This window comes from Rhopalosiphum padi, chromosome 1 (assembly GCF_020882245.1).
Source record: "Rhopalosiphum padi isolate XX-2018 chromosome 1, ASM2088224v1, whole genome shotgun sequence".
In the NCBI taxonomy this organism is placed as follows: domain Eukaryota; kingdom Metazoa; phylum Arthropoda; class Insecta; order Hemiptera; family Aphididae; genus Rhopalosiphum; species Rhopalosiphum padi.
In genome coordinates, this window is record NC_083597.1 from 69,392,733 (window position 1) to 69,405,057 (window position 12,325).

Consider the following 12,325-nt stretch of genomic DNA (forward strand, 5'->3'; position numbering starts at 1 on the left):
TTTTTATTTGTATATATATATTAATTTAAAATCATCCAACATAAATTAAACATAATATTACGAAAAAATTAAAATTAAAAGATGAATTATTTAGTCCTAACGATAATATTTGTAAATATGTTTAAACGATTAATATAATATAAACTTTTATACTTGTATAACTTTTATATTTTTCACATTAATGGGAAAAAATAACGAAATATAACTGGCTATTTTAACTACCTAGTTAACCTTTTAAGTCAACCATAAAATCAACTAACTAGTTAATTCGCCATCCATTTTTGGTAACCGGGAAAGTTGTATAGTAAATAAAATCATAATTAGTTTAAAATATATATAATTATATTATTTTATATTAGATCGGCTGAAATAGTTATAAGCCAATCGATTAAATCATCAGTTTTTTTTTTTATGCACTCATGTTTCATGAAATTCCTAAAATTAAACTATATAAATATTTTTAATTAATATACTTTTAATGAGCTTACTTTCAGTTTTTTCAAGTAATGGATTCGAAATAATTTTTTAAGTCAATTATATTTGAAAATAGTTTAATTTAATTCAAATAAACAATTACATGTAAAAGTATGAGATTTGAAGGTGTTGTGGACTTCAACGGCTCATATTATCGCATACGTACCCGCTGGTTAGCATATCATAATAATTAATCTAATAAAAAAATAAAAAGGCAATTATTAATGACCTTGAGTCCTCAAAATTTAATATTATAATTATTCAATAGAGCCAATCGTTTATTGACAATCTTAAGCCTGTAATTGGAACGAATATTTGTAATTAACAATTAGTTCATGTTTGAACATATAGAACATATTATATACATACTATAAATTTTATGTTTAATACATAACCTGAAGATGGATTTTTTGTGTAGGTATACAATATTGTAGTTAGGTATCGTAACGGCTAAAGTATTCAGTAAAAGGAATTACACACAATTTTGAAATGTATTCAAAATATACAAGTACTTCCGAAAAATGAGTAGGAATTCATCAGTGATAATAATATTTTATAGACCAGTGATTGCAGACACTGAAACAAAACTTGATTGATTAGAATATTATGCGTACACCATTAATTCTCCTGGCCGAAACGAGCGTTTATTTATTAGTATTAAAAACGTCAAAAAATTTCAGCAGGGAACTTATTACTACGAAACATAATTATATGATAATGAAATCAAAATTTGTGGTTAAATATCAAAATTGTTCCATTTTAATAAATTATTTCTATAGGTATGTGATGATGGAGAATTATGGGGTATCGATGACCTATGAATTTTACACTTATTTAAGTAGGTCATTACATCCCGTTTTATCTGTTGTCATTTAAAGACTGTTTCTCGTGAGTATAAATTAAACATTTTGTTTCATTTTTTCCAACCAATTATTGTTTTTGGTATAACAACAAACATGTTTTTGCTATGGACAGTTATTATATTTTTATTTTTTACGGTTTGTCAAGATGATTCATGTTTGACAACTAAACGTTTCCAAGAAAAATAAATGTAATTTAATGTGAACATATTTTTCATGACGAAAAAAATGGTATAAAACAATTCTCGTCGGAGAAGTTTTGAGTTTTATATTTTTTTAATTGAGAAAACTTCAAATCAGCAAGAACTTAATATAAATTTGCGACAGAGATCGTTTTTTATACAGCCGAGTTAGTCGCAGTGGGAAGAAAAACAGTGAAAAACGGCTATAACTCAAATGCGGAGAAACATTTTTTTTCTCTGCTGTAATGTATTATATTATTTTAATATTATAGTATTTGGAACATTAAAATAAAGTCGCTAAAACTTATAACCAGTATACTAACCGTGGTAATGAATTGAGTGAACGTGGTAGTGGCATACAATTTAATTATTCAGTTATACATTATTTTGGTGTATTTACTCGACATCCGAACTAACCTTTTGAAATGATTCAAAAATCAGACGTAGGTAGTCTGAATCATTTTACTTGAATGTAGACATTTGATAGTTTAATGGAACCTACGCACAATAAGCATAATAAACAGTTTTTTAGATGGACTGTCAATTGATATACGAGTATATAAGCCAAGTCCATGATCGGATTGATAACACTTTGCTAATTTTTTCAAGACATTATTGATGCATTATTAAAAAAAAAATCAGCATTAAAATGCTAAAAAATGAACTTTTAATTCGGACGTATATTTTGTCTACTATATTGCTGTTATGTTTTTTTTATTTTGTTCTTTTATGGAAACTATGAGTTCATAAATGATGTTATCTTACATTGTGTTATCATTTTGAAAATAAAATCAATAATTTTTTTTCGACATAATCTTTTTCATGTGGATTATTATGTATTTTTTTTTTTTGATCTATTTACTTTTATTTTTAAGGTATCAATGCACAGCCGTCCAGTGATAAACACGTGAATATATTATGTATTTATTATATTTATAATCAATAGTAATATATAATATTATGTACTATGGTTTTACGTGCTATGTCACATTGTCACGTTGTTTAGCTGCCTGACTTGGTGGCTACATTATTATAACTAGTCGACGACTGACAATATGTGCAAAACCAAAAAGCTAATTTTTGGATGTATTATAACAATATTTTTGTAGTAGTCTTGCATAATACCAAACGTAACCAACAGGGAATGTTAAGTTCCTACACTAGAGTGGCAGGTAAAAATAACATACGTTAATTGCTTAAAACGGAATGTATTATTTCCTACACGATAGAAAAAATTTACATGACGTGTCACTTTCTATAATACGAGTCGTATTGTTTTATTTTGTTTATTTTTGTTAATTTTTTTTAATCCTTTTAGTCCTTATTATATACATTGTAATGTATATAATATACTTTGATACCATTTATTTAATTATTAATAATAGATTGGATATTTATATACTTTAGTATCATTGAATTCCTTATAATACGAAGCGTATATTAGGTTGATATTTTTTTAATTTTGATAATCATTACCGTAGATAATTGAGAAATTTAGTATTGAATAATTTTTTAGCTTTTTGTATAACTAGGTATTTCTTTAAAACATAAAAGATTATTTTCGATTTTTATTATCAATATTAGACTGACAAAACTTGTGTGAATATTATAATGTACATTGGGACTCTCATTGTAATTAACAAATAACGTATCAATTTTAAATATTATAAATGTATAAATTGTCTAATAGTTCAAATAATTTTATTATTAAGTACAGTCGAACTTCTATTTAACAAACATAATGGTTCTTTGAAAAAAGTTCGTTAAATAGAAATTTCGTTAAAAATAAATAACCATTTTCTTTACTTAAAAACTAATTTTTACTGTACGAAAATTATGAAAATATGTATGTAAGTATAATAAGTATTAACGAATTAAGTAAAATAAATAAAAATACAAAAATGATAGCATGTTTTCTTATACACTTACATAATAACATTCATTTTATTCTTTGTTGAAGAACTTTTTGATATTCTGTTGTACTACTAACTACTATAATTTATATATTAGGTTTTATAATAGATCGTCTTTTATATATCAACATCAATAACAATAATCTAATGTAATAAGATTTAACGAGATATGATGATAACATACGATCTGAATTCTTGAAGAGTGTGTAGGTACATTATATATAATAATAGTTTTTATATTTTTTGAAGAAATGCAACACAAAATTAGTTCGTTAAATAGAAGGTTGTTAAAATATATAGGTTCGGCTGTATAATATATTTGTACAATTTTTTAATAATTTAACATTTAAAACTATACCTATACATAATATTAACTTTCCAAAAATCACAGGTTTATGATTAACATAGAAATTAACATAAGTAATTGTATTTTACTTTGTCTTGATTATTTTCACAATGTAGGAACTAACATATTATTATGAATTTTTTTTACCTGATATAGGTCTCATACAGGATTTTATATTCACCCTGATAAACGTTATCGTTAGAATAAATGTTGAAATATTTAATATTTTAAATTGAGTAGGTTAAAATACGATATATGCAACATATATGACACATACAACCTAAGTATATAAAATTGTTGATTTCGCACTTAAACCAAAAGCATGACAATCACAAAAGTTAATGCGCTAAATAATTACCACCATTTGTTTTGAAAATATCAATGTGAGAGGGTTGTGGAGGACGCGTACCTATAGTATATAAACAAAGCGATCAAGTGTAGTTATTTTTTCAACCGAAACGCTTTGTGATTTTGTATAGATACCATCATATAATATCTACCGTTCGCTACAATAAAATCATTTATGCGTTCACTATCAATGTTTTTCGAATGTTTAGAAGGCTGAGAGGTGCTTATTTACGTTTCAGCGAACACCGTGATGAATGTCTAGTGACAAAACAATTTCGTGAGCGAATATCTTGTGCATACGGCGCACAAACACCGACACTGTGGCAACAGAAATAATAACGTGAAACTTTTGTTTTTCGTTATAAGCCAGCCATCGGGTAAAATGTCATACGCACTGTACATGATTATAAGTATGGGTAAGCGAATGATATTATTATGTACACCAGTGGTCTTCAAACTTTATGACTCGCAGCCCAATTTTCTTACCATACATTTTTTACGACCCGTTTCAGCTTTATTAGTCAAAAAAAAGTTCAAATTTCTTAATAAAGGTAATATTTAATTATTATTATATGTATATTATGTATGAAAAAATGTTTTGTGTCATACCTAACATACATAATATATTATAATATTATATAATTTATAAAAACATGAATTTTTTAAATTTTAAGCAGTAGACTTACCGTGACCCAATCTTAAATCTTACGCGACTCAACATTGGATCGTCACCCATAGCTTGAAGACATCTGATGTACATGATATATCAATGTCTAATTTAAGAGCATATGACATAAAAAGTCGTTGGGGCTTACGACCGGACTGTACGAAATTGGTTCTGCGTGCCCGACAACGACTACGTGCATATTACGATATTTAGTGCAGGAAAACTGTAAACCGTTTAGAGTGATCAAGGGCGAACCGGAAAGATCGAAATGTCACAATGACTCGCTACTAATAATACTAATATTAATATTATTATATCTTTCTAGAAACTGTGTTGACAACGGACGAGGTGGTGTGTTTATTTAAATATTGTTGTGATTTCACACAACGCTCGTGCACTAGAATATTGTAGCATTGACGGCAAAACAACCGGAAAATGTATAGAATGCCGGTGGGGATTATCGCCTCGTAAATAATTTACATCTATACCTACCGATGCCGTGATGCAAAACGAAGAAATGACGAAAAGCGTTCTTTTGCTATCGATCCGCTGCACTGATTTCACGGGACCGTCATTGTGAGCCCGGATAAGTATATCGATCTGGCAATGGGGTGCCGGTGTTTTAATTAAAATATTTTTTGATGCTTATGAAAAAGTGATTAAGTGTGGTGATTTTTTTTTCACTTTTAATTTAATTTTAATTTTAACGAAAAGAAACAGTGATTTGATGAACCAGACTTTAAGGGCGCCAAACAGCAATAATTATATTTTGCCAATAAAAATATCATACTTAAAAAGACGGTTTTATTTATTTAATTCTTACAGAAAAACGAGATTGTATCTGGGACCATACATGGAATATAAATATTATATAACAGGTGCATATAACGACAAACAAAAGCATAATGATAGGGCAATATCAAAACTAACATCACAATATTGAAGCTGGTGAACGAAAATTTACCATGTCTTACGTGTGTAAGACAAAGACGACATATGCGGGTATGATGTCCTCTCTTAGGTTTCTATCATAAATGCATAATGGTAAGAAAAAATATAAAATTGTAAGTACAAATAAATAGAGACTAGGTATAAGGTACCTATATTAAATAATAAACGAGAGACCGATGTTGGCAAGTATCGTCATATGGGTAATAGATTCGTTTTTAGAACGATTGGTCGAGCTGAGGGAAATAGAAAAGTATTATGAATTATACGAGTATATCGAGCATGGACTTTACTTAGCGTGTATAAAATAATGTGAAGTAATAACATAGTGTATTAGGAGAACTTACAAACAGTTCTTTGAATCTTCCGTTTTTTTTTCTCGGAATATCACGTTTCATAAACGCATAACAATTGATAGAATATTCAATACCGCCTAGGTTTTAATATTAAAAACATTCTAAAAATGTAAATACAGTAAGGACTTACTCTTTTTATTTTTACACAAAACGTAAAATAAAAAATATCGCTTGAGAAATAAAATAAAATTCTGTCGTACTGTATTGTGTTTATAACGAGAATGAAAATCACAAAATTAAAAAAAATCGTTTTTGCACAATATTTTATTATGGCGTGCATTTTTCAAGACATTTTTGTCATAAGAAATACATTTAAAAATCTCTGAGAATCACCTGAGTATATTATTAAATAATAATTATATTCTATTGTCCGTTATGTGCTTTTAAATTTCGTGGTTTATCCACCCGTTATAATATAACGCGGCGATTTTAATAATATATATACATACATATATTAAATATTAATTATGTAGCACTATAACGAATTATTAACGATACGATTTTGATTACACTCAGATTGCAAATGTTAACCAATCGTAATATACAAACGCTTCAACTACTTAATATAGATGATTTATTTAGGCAATAACATACATTCTGAATATTATATTATAATCTAATTTACGTATATTAAAATTAACTAATGATTTGAGTTTACTGACGTGGAGATTTAATACATTTTATGTTTATGTACGTCTAAATATAGAAATTATAATAAAAAATTTCATAATTGGTCATTAATTCGTTTTTTAGGTATATGTTGTGTAAATTATTATTTTTATTCATATATCGAAAAGCATACAATCTATCTGGTATCAACCTAGTATGCTTTTTTCCATTTTTTTTTTTTTAAGTATTTTACCAAAATGAAATATTTCAATGTAATTTATGCCCGGTTTAATATATACATAACGAGTTTCTAACCCGTAAATCCACGTTATCGTCGCATGTCATAATAATATAATATTATTATTATATCGTCACTATCACCACGTTCGCTTACCCGACCATTATGGTTAGACACAAAGAGATGGGCACGGTAACCTCTTGCGTGTCGTTGAAGCTTAACGAGGAACTTCCGTCGGTCGTGCCCTCGTCGTCGCTCTCCTCGCCCTCGGTAAGCACGCCGGTGTTCAGTTTGAAGTCTCGCATATCCATCTGTAAAATATTATTATTATTATTATTATTACTATTACTCTTATTATTATAACGACGGGCACAACAAATGAATTGCGGCGCGGGTTATGTCACCAGAGCTTTGAAAGAAAAATCATTCTGAATTCTATAACAGTACTCTAATAATATAATATGATGTTATATATATATATATTCACAGTGACATAGGATAGACGACGTGGATTATAATACAAATACAGAATGATTATTTCGAGACTAGGAAATAGTTTTCTCTGAAGCAGATTTTTATCTCTACGCGTATAACATATTATGAGTGGTAGCCGACAACATTTTTGCAAACATGAAAAAAATGGCATATTCGAATATGCGATTTTCATCGGAAAACCATCAAGGCACGTTATTATATATTATTAAAATATTGTTTAAGTATTTCAAAAAACACAAAAGTCGACGTTCTAAATAACTGCTGTTATTGCGTATAAATATGAATAAAATAATAATAATAACATAGTATAATATTATTATGATTTGGGGTACTCGACGGGGAGAAGAGACCGAACCTCCCGTTGCCAAGGTCCCCGCGCCGCACACTACCGGTTTAAAGATTAAGTGCCGTTCGCGCGAAGGCGATACATCAACGTCATTTTTGATTTACTATCGACAGTGCCGGTGTATTATAATATTTATTATTATTTTTGTTATATTTTATGTATAATGTTATTATTATTATTATTATTATATAATGGCATTGCGCCGTCTCTTGTTGTACAGGTATTATACCTTCCACTGTTCCTTTCGCTGTATGGCCAACATGCGCTTTCGGCGTTTCTTGCAGTTCCGGCACAGGCAGCATTTCGCGTATATCCACTTGAAGCTCTTGGCCAGTATGTCACCGATGTTGGATAGATACAACAGAAACAACGGCATGCCCACTATCGCGTACAATATGGTCGCCAGCTTGCCCAGTAGCGTCCGCGGAGTCACGTTGCCGTAGCCTGCAAACACGTGACAATTAGTCATTATCGATTTGTGTAATAAACTAAATTTTAGTATAGGTACAGTATAAATTTTGTACGTGTTTTTTTTTTTTTTGTTATTGCGGGTTGGGGTGATCCGAGATGGACATTTTTTTTTACGCCAAGTCTATAATACAATTTACAGTGTTGTACAGAGATAATCCAATAATTATCTAGAATCTAGATAATAGATAAAATATGACCAAATTAATAAAGAGACAAATAATTTAAGAATTGTATTTATAACTTATGCCACGATTATAATTAAAATAACCCCAATCCCCAATAACGAATTATGCAGTAAACATAAGATAATCAAAATTATTTGAAAATAACATCGAATAATAAGTTAAAGGCAATACATTGTTCATGAGAATCCCTGTACTTCAAAATATAATGAGTAGGTAAAAATAATTGGTTAACTTGACACAAGAAATTGTTTAGATCATTTATCTCTGATAACAATTTTTGTATTAAATAGATTGATAAAAATATATTTGTATCTATAGAACGCACAGCACTATCAGTTTACTGCCAACAACATACGACTACGCGTTTTTACACGAATGCGGATACTATACAGACATAATTACAAACGAATAAACCATTTTTCATTTTCAAACTCGTTGACTGATGGCATTAATTTAGATCCAATATATTCGGCACGCCACTGGTACGGGCTTCCGGCTACGATGACAATATTGAAGGCCTATATTATATTTAAAAACGTCAACGGTGAATATAATAGGAAGACAGTGATAACGGTGAGAAATTTACATAATACCTCTACAGAGCTGCTCGCAATCATAGTAATATTTTGACATAATATAAATTATACGTTGCAAAATATAATATTTTGATACATGTCCTATTATAATATACTAACGGTTAAATTTTAATGAAAAACAGAATGAAATGTTCGATATTTTTTTTTTTTTTTTTGTTAATGACGTACAATGGAGCTGAAGTGAATCTCGGTGTCCTATTGTAACGATTTACAATGCGGTATATGGTGGATCGCCGGAAAGGTGCAAACGGTTTGACGAGTTTTGGACATTTAGTTATGGTAGAATATTATGATATATGGTCTGTGTCTCTATGATATTCGTACTCTATATGTGTATATAATATTATATTGTATTTTACAACGCATTGTGCCTGTTATAGATGCACGTGTATTATTATAATAATACAACATTAATATTTTACAATATCAACATGAAGGGCAACTCGCCGTTCAGTTTATCTCTGTCGATATTATTTTTTTTTGGTTATAATATTTTTAGAAACATAGTGCGTTTTTTATTTTATAACCGTAAGTTCGTTCTGGTTTATGCGAATAACCGAGAAATGGAAAAAATTAATTTGATTGTGTATGAGGTACGGTACATGTCTCATGGTGTGTGTATCGTAACGTATATAATTTGCTACTGTACTGCTACGGGTCAAATACAAAAATACGTAAGTTATAGTACTAAAAAAATAAATTTTAAACACTTTAATATACTAAAATTAGTGCAAAAATAGCACTACAGAAATTGGTAAATATGAAAATAAAACTGTTAAACAAATTTAATATTTTTGTAAAATATTTTTTAGATTTTTTTAATTTTACGAATTTAGTATATATTTTATAGAGTATATAGTAGTATCAGGTATTTAGGGACTATACGTATTTATTTTAATCCAACTCTGGAACACAACATTTATATTACAAATTCGATACCTAAATTATTGAAAATGAATGATATAAATTGTGAGAACAACCGATAATGTATATTCTAATATTTGAAAATTAAACGCATGTTTTCGTTCGCATATTTATATATAATTTATATTTATATTATAATAATTTATTATTTTCTTTATTATATAAAAAATATGTCTATAACTAACATTTTAAACTCTAAATTAGCAAAATAAAATGTCTTATAATATAATATCTGGAAAGTGTGAAACAAATTTGTATTTTACTTTTGATGTTCTATGACTTAATAAAATTATGCTAGAACTCTAGATCCCCGATTATAGCCTTAAGTCTTTAAAGTGTGCTAAATGCCTTTGTGTTGACGAATATAATAATTATACAGAAATGTATTTGACCCCCATATATTAATATCTTATCAAACAATTGTATATTATCTTTAAATACAATTTATGCATAAATTAGAGACACATTTAAATTTTAGATTTTAATTAAAACTTGATAATTTAAGTACAATAAAATAAAATATATATTTGCATAGGTTAAAATATTCTTTCACTTTAAAATATTTTTCAGTCAAACTACCTGATTACAAGACAGTCACAATATAATAAAATATTAAACTATACAAAAATATAGCATCGTACAATGTACAGAATATCAAATTATTTCCTATAATTCATATGACCATTGATAATTTATACTATTTATAGTGAAATAAAATCTGATATAAGAGAATATTTAAAATATAAACTAATATTTTTTCGAAGAAAATTTCTATAAATACTTGCGTCGATGAATTTTTATTTTGTATACAAACAACTTTTATTATTTGTTTAATAAGTGTTTGATCTACATACATCAAAACTAATAAAAGATTACTAATAAAAATTACTTTTCTCTTTATAAAATTTGTTTATATTTGCAATGTTTTCAAATCACCCGTCATCGCTTAAATATGAATTTATATACTTACACTATAAACTTTTTTCTATGCATTCTCTACTAAAAAAAACCATCAACATCCCTTACTCTTGTAGAGATATATAAGTACTTTAAATAAACATATATATATATATGAGTATATATAAAAATGTATACAAATCCAAACTTAAGTTATAAAATAATGTGTGAAAATGTGTTTGAGGTAATAGAATATTTGCTGTTATTTTTTAGTTAATTATAAACTAATTTTAAAGTCACGAGTAACTTACTATCTCCATCATATTTTTTCATTAAAAATAAATATTTTTAGAATATTTTTTGAAAGAAAAAAATGTTTTGAATCTTGAAAAATTAACTTTTTATGTTCCTAACTGGATAAAATTTTGAAACCAGCAGTCGTCGCATAAAACTTTCAAAGAACTTCCATGCCACGGTAACACGTGTATAAATTATGCATGGTAATAAATTGAAAATAACAAAACGCATCATGTTCTGGAACCCGCAACACATATTACCCGTCGTTCCGCTCAGAGGCTTAAGTCATTTGTTTTTATACCCTATTATAGTATAAAACTAAACTATGCATAGGGATCTATATCATATAATAAGTGTTATTATAATAATGATACAATTTAATAATAATAAATGTAAATTTTATAATGAATAAACACTCAACAATTTTAGAAAAGTATTTAGTTATAGTACCGAGGATATAATAATAAATTACAATGAATTACAATTTCAAAGTAGTAAAAAAAAACATAATAATTAATAAAGACTTTATTTTTTGGTTACTATGAAGTTTTATAATAAATATTCAAAAATATTGCGAAATTAGAGAAGTGCATAGTAGGTCAAATGGATTACCCTGCGGCCTGCATAGTGCATATCCGTCAACTCAAAGGCGTCTATGTCAGTGTAAATGTTTATTGTCATTTTACATATTATACATAATTTAATACAATAACAGTATTTGATTATTAACTTCAAACGGAAAACAAAAGAGAAAAATAAAAACTGTCGTCAATATCGAGTCACTTTCAATTACGACGACGAGGAACGTTGCGTTGGTGAAAGAAAAATGTCAACGACTGACGTGATTGAATTATACGAACTCGCTGTGCCCCCTTCTAATAAAGACGTTTCAGCTCGGGGGCTCAGTTTTAACCAAGTCGCGCGGTGTATTTTATATTTATATATACATACCATTAATATAAGGGATTCGTGATGAATTATTATTATCGCGCGATGTACGAGAATTGTTTAAACAAATATTCTCATTAGCCAGTCTCGTCCCGTTGTATTTTATCAATTTACGAATATAAATAATAACGTGACCGTGAATAAACTTCGTTATGATATATTATAGACAGTATTCCCGCGATAGAATCTAATAAATCATGTTCTGGCTCGTTGAGATTAAAAAAA

The 12,325-nt window shown here is 28.0% G+C and overlaps 1 protein-coding gene across 1 annotated transcript in view; it reads right to left on the reverse strand.

Annotated features, from left to right (window-relative positions):
• The window catches only part of LOC132932147 (TWiK family of potassium channels protein 7), an 84,629-nt gene that overhangs the window by 16,472 nt on the left and 55,832 nt on the right, over positions 1–12,325 (reverse strand). Inside the window, exons 2-3 of the mRNA XM_060998384.1 lie at positions 8,012–8,226; positions 7,098–7,252 (exon numbers count right to left, since the gene is read on the reverse strand). Coding sequence (XP_060854367.1) covers positions 7,098–7,252; positions 8,012–8,226 — 370 coding nt within the window. The remainder of the gene's footprint in view (positions 1–7,097; positions 7,253–8,011; positions 8,227–12,325) is intronic.